Source organism: Entamoeba invadens (assembly GCF_000330505.1).
Source record: "Entamoeba invadens IP1 unplaced genomic scaffold scaff_1105074725849, whole genome shotgun sequence".
Lineage (NCBI taxonomy): Eukaryota > Evosea > Mastigamoebida > Endamoebidae > Entamoeba > Entamoeba invadens.
In genome coordinates, this window is record NW_004440189.1 from 886,610 (window position 1) to 891,243 (window position 4,634).

General features: G+C 31.5%; 2 protein-coding genes across 2 annotated transcripts; one reads left to right on the forward strand and one right to left on the reverse strand.

The window, feature by feature from the left end:
- Positions 1–637: 637 nt before the first annotated feature.
- Positions 638–1,372, forward strand: EIN_229970 (RAC GTPase, putative; the record flags this gene model as incomplete). The annotated part of the gene is made up of 2 exons (XM_004255177.1): positions 638–946; positions 1,079–1,372. 2 exons carry the CDS (start codon positions 638–640, stop codon positions 1,370–1,372), a joined length of 603 nt encoding a protein of 200 aa, XP_004255225.1.
- Positions 1,373–2,091: 719 nt separating this feature from the next.
- EIN_229980 (hypothetical protein) lies at positions 2,092–2,712 on the reverse strand (the record flags this gene model as incomplete). The annotated part of the gene is made up of 1 exon (XM_004255178.1): positions 2,092–2,712. One exon carries the CDS (start codon positions 2,710–2,712, stop codon positions 2,092–2,094), a length of 621 nt encoding a protein of 206 aa, XP_004255226.1.
- Positions 2,713–4,634: the final 1,922 nt, after the last annotated feature.

Sequence of the window (4,634 nt, forward strand, 5' to 3'; positions counted from 1 at the left end):
TCGCCGACTAATGAGTAATATCAAAAGTCGCCGAACAGCCATTAATTAAATTTTTTTTACAAATCGTATTGTAAAAAAAATCTATAAGACAACGTAAAACATAATTAAAACTAGTGTGAAAATATATAGTTAATATATATTGTTGATACGAAAAACCCTTACAAACGGGATAACTCAACATAAATATAATTCTTTAATAAACACAACCCAATAAATAATGAACAGAAGTATAGTAAAATGGTGGTAAGATAATATAATATATTTATAGAAAAAAAAAGTCAAATCAAAAAAAAACGAGTTGATGAATAATAAGGGATGTTCCCTAAAAATAGGGTTGTCATATTAAAAGATTGAAAAAAGCGTAATACAAGCGAAATGGTGAACAAACCAAAGACGAAGGTTTTTCTCCAAAGAAGAACCATTGGAGAAGTAAAAAGGAACTATAAGTCTGAAAGAAATACCCAATGGGTTTTTTTTGAAATTCAAGAAGACCCAAAGAAAAAGAAAAGCAAGACAGACAACGAAAAGAGAAACAGAAAAAAGGAGAGGTGGCGGGTGTTTTTTCCTGGAGGAGGACGGGCGGCTTGCTAATAAAAAATAACTCGAAAACCAGGATGAACTTATATTTCCATTCCACATGACTCAACCAAATCCAGACGCACAAACTATTAAATTGGTTGTAGTAGGCGACGGTGCTGTCGGAAAGACATGCCTTTTGATATGTTATACCACAAACGAATTTCCAAAGGAATACGTCCCAACTGTATTTGACAACTACATTGCTCCGATGACTGTCGACGGAAAGGCTATCAACTTGGGGTTATGGGATACTGCAGGACAAGAAGATTACGAGCAGTTGCGCCCCCTATCATACCCTAACACCGATTTGTTCCTCCTCTGCTTCTCTGTCATCTCCCGAACTTCTTATAAAAACGTTGTCTCGAAGGTTTGTGTCGTTCTTAACTCATTACATCAATCATTTGATCCTCAAACACTTATATCATTTTCTCTGGTTTTATTGTAGTTTAATTATAGTTTTATTCTAATTTGCACATAGTAAAACACAATTGAATGGAAGTGGTTACCCGAAATCCGACACTACGAACCAAAGTGCAGGATGATGGTCGTGGGGACAAAAACAGATTGCCGAACGGACGAAGGAATGCTCAGAAAACTCGCAGAAGAAAACCAGAAGCCTATCACTACAGAAGAAGGTGAGAAACTCGCTAAGGAAATCAAGGCGACATGTTACATGGAATGCTCCGCTCTCACTAGATCAGGCCTTAATCAAGTCTTCGACGAGGCAATCCATGTCATCCTTAACAAAAGTCAACCGAAAAAAGGGTCGAGTGGTAAATGCTCCTTGTTTTGAATCAAACAACAAGGATAATCGGAATTTTGTTTTCTTCTTTTCTCTCACCAATAGTTAGTTTTATTATATGTTATACTATAAGTATCAGTTGTATTTGCAAATACTATATTTTTATTATAATTAAATCAATTGGTTTAATTTGTTTTTTTAAATTCAGTTTGAATTGATTTTTTCATTTCTTTTTTTCGTTTTCCAACAATATCCAAAAAGCGATAAATTGTTGGAAATTTTTCTAATATATCTTATAATATAAAATAATACATTTTTCGAATGTATTATTTTGTGTTTACTGGTTTTAACAACTATTCTAAACAATACAATCAAGTAAAACCTAACTTGTCAAAAAACTAAATAATTACTTTTGAAAGAATCAACATGTATAGTTTGAGTCAAACTACTAGAAATATTGAATAAATATGGGGTATTTTTGAATTAATAAAATTGTAGTTTAACTGTATTATAAAGTATAGTTTAATTTGAATTGCTTGTGAATCAAATAATAATAAAAAAGTATCATACAAATATAGTACAGAAATAATAACAAATTAATAAAAAAGAAACTAATGCTATTTAAATACAATACAATAATAAAAAGAAGATTATTGGCAACTCTTAATAAAAGTATCGAGTAATGCTAGACCACATAGTAAAAGAAAGTGTTATAATATGAAAAGGGTTGTCGAATAACAAAAATCATAGCAAACATCACAATTACAAAATCAAGCATCCATCTCCGATGAACACTCAGTAAAACACATAGCGCTGGCGATTTCATCACAGTTCTTTGGGACTTCGGACTGTCTCTTATCAAAGAGTAATCCCGCAATCTTTTCATTGATGTTGGTCCCAAGGTCAACGATCTGTTGTTGCGACACCACGACAACATCATTCAAATAGATGGTATTGAACGTTTCGACCTTTTGTGCGCCTTTTTTACCGGACGTATACCGGGACTCGAACTTATATCCGAACTCTCTAAGGACATCCATTAATAAGTGTAATTGTTCAGTAGTTCTATTTGTCTCATATCGTCGTTTTGCCGTCTTTTCCGCTATACCTTGTTTCACATCATTGCTGAACTTCTCTTGACACCGCTTCTCAACAAAGTCTTCGACTCGGATACAGTCGTTTCCCTCTGTTAATTCTTCTATTTTAAACAACTGAAGTGTCAGGACTGAGCGCTTGATTGGTATCAAGAGCTTGACTTGGAAATGTTTGTTTATCAACGCTAGAAGAATCGCTTGTTGGTACACCTGTGAGTTACGGAGTCGACTAAAGGCGACGTTGACTGACGACTTTGGACGTTTGTTGCGTTCCTCAGTGGTGTCTAGCTTCTGCATTTTGTGAATGAAATTGAATTGGTGTGTTTAGATTTTATGCGGATTACCCATGCTCTTTTTCTTCTTTCTTCTAATTTTCTGAATTTTGATGGCAAAATGTCACGTCTGATTGGCTGCTTTTATTCCCGCTCTAATCCGCTTGGAAATTTTGCTGATTCTCTAGTTACGCCGTTCCATGGCACTTATCGTATACAATTACCATTTTGCGCAAAACAACGGTATAACGCGTGGCATAAAAAACGTTTGGAATGGATGTGCCGAGTTGTTGGGTTTTTCGTATTCTGAACAATAGGTTTTTTTGTGTTTGATTTTTAATTCGCTCTTTCGAAAACCCACCACGTATTTTCTCGGTAAACACTCCATATAACAGTCGATAACTCCATTATGTATCGGGAAAATGCCTTAACATCAGGGAATTTTGAGTATTTGGATGTAATAATAGGAGTTACTTGTCTTGTTTCTTATTGGTTTCTCTTCTATAACTAATGGTTTCTGTTTTAACATTTGGTTTTCTTTTTTCTGATATTTTTACTCTTTTACTAAAAATGATGTGATAAAAAGTGTTCTATAAATAATAAAGTGAAATTGGGCATTCTTGCTTTCTGGTTAAATTGGAAGTTCGATTACTCCAGTTTTTTACAGATTTGTGATTAGAATGATTAAAAAATATTTCATTTGCCCTTTGACTCCTTGAGCCCCTTTTTGGACACAAAAAAAAAATTTTTAATTTTATTGTGAAAATAAAGTGCACTCTTTTAGCAATTGCCAGTCATACCACCCAATTCGGTTAAATCACTTTCTTAACAAATTTAAAAAACTTTTTTAAAAAAATATAGTTATTATTAGGATCAAATAACCCATTTTTATTATTTTAAATTACTATGAATTACTATAAATAATTAACTTCATTTTTGTATGACGACTGATATTTGTGGGGACCTATGTTTGACTTTTTTTATAATCCCGGATTGCATACCATATTAAAGTTTGGAAATATTGGGCTTTAAAACTATTTTTTAATGACTTTTTTAACAATATAATATTGTAAAAATGTTTCGCTATTGGCTTTACAAATTAATATTTTTTGAGTAAACCCGAATTTTTTAGATTGTTCGGTTCTATTTTGTAATTAGACAACATCAAACTCATTCTTATTAGTTGAGCAATAACTTTTAAATTAGAAATTATAATTTGACCTACTTAATTTCAAATCACGAATTTCAATTCAAAAAACTATTTGTGGTTTAATCAATTTATAGTAGTTTTAGTATTAATATATAGTACACAGATCATTTGTGTAAAAAAATGATATATTTCATTAACAATTTTTGAATTCCGATTTCACGCCGAATATTTGGCGGCGTTTGGCCAAAAACAAAACAACAAAATTGATTCTTTTGGCGTTTTATTATTGAAAGCAATCGTTTTTGGAATGCGTATTTTTTTATCTTATACTAATTTAGGCTGATAATCCGGGTGGGTGTTACCCATGATGATAATTTCGTTTGCTATTTACCCCGTTTCTTGGGGTAAAGTAATAAGTAATGACCAAACAATCTCTCACAAAAGTGCACATTATATTTTAAACAGTACAATTTATTATATAAAATGCAATTATGGGAGTTAAAATAATGAAGTAATGGGCAATATTTATATTATGGTAACTTATAATAAAAACCTCATTATATTAGATCAATTTTATGCTATTTTACGGGAAAGTAAGAAAAACAATATTTAAAAAGAATGGAGTTTTAACAATAATATGAAAGAGGGATTTTTATGATTCTGCTGAAATATGACAATAAAAATAGACCGGTATTTAAAAAAATACTCAAAGTAGTTGTTCATTTGTAACTCAATTATTAAAAAATTCAAAAACAAAAAAAATAACTAAATGACGAAATTTATTAAATTTAAACCTA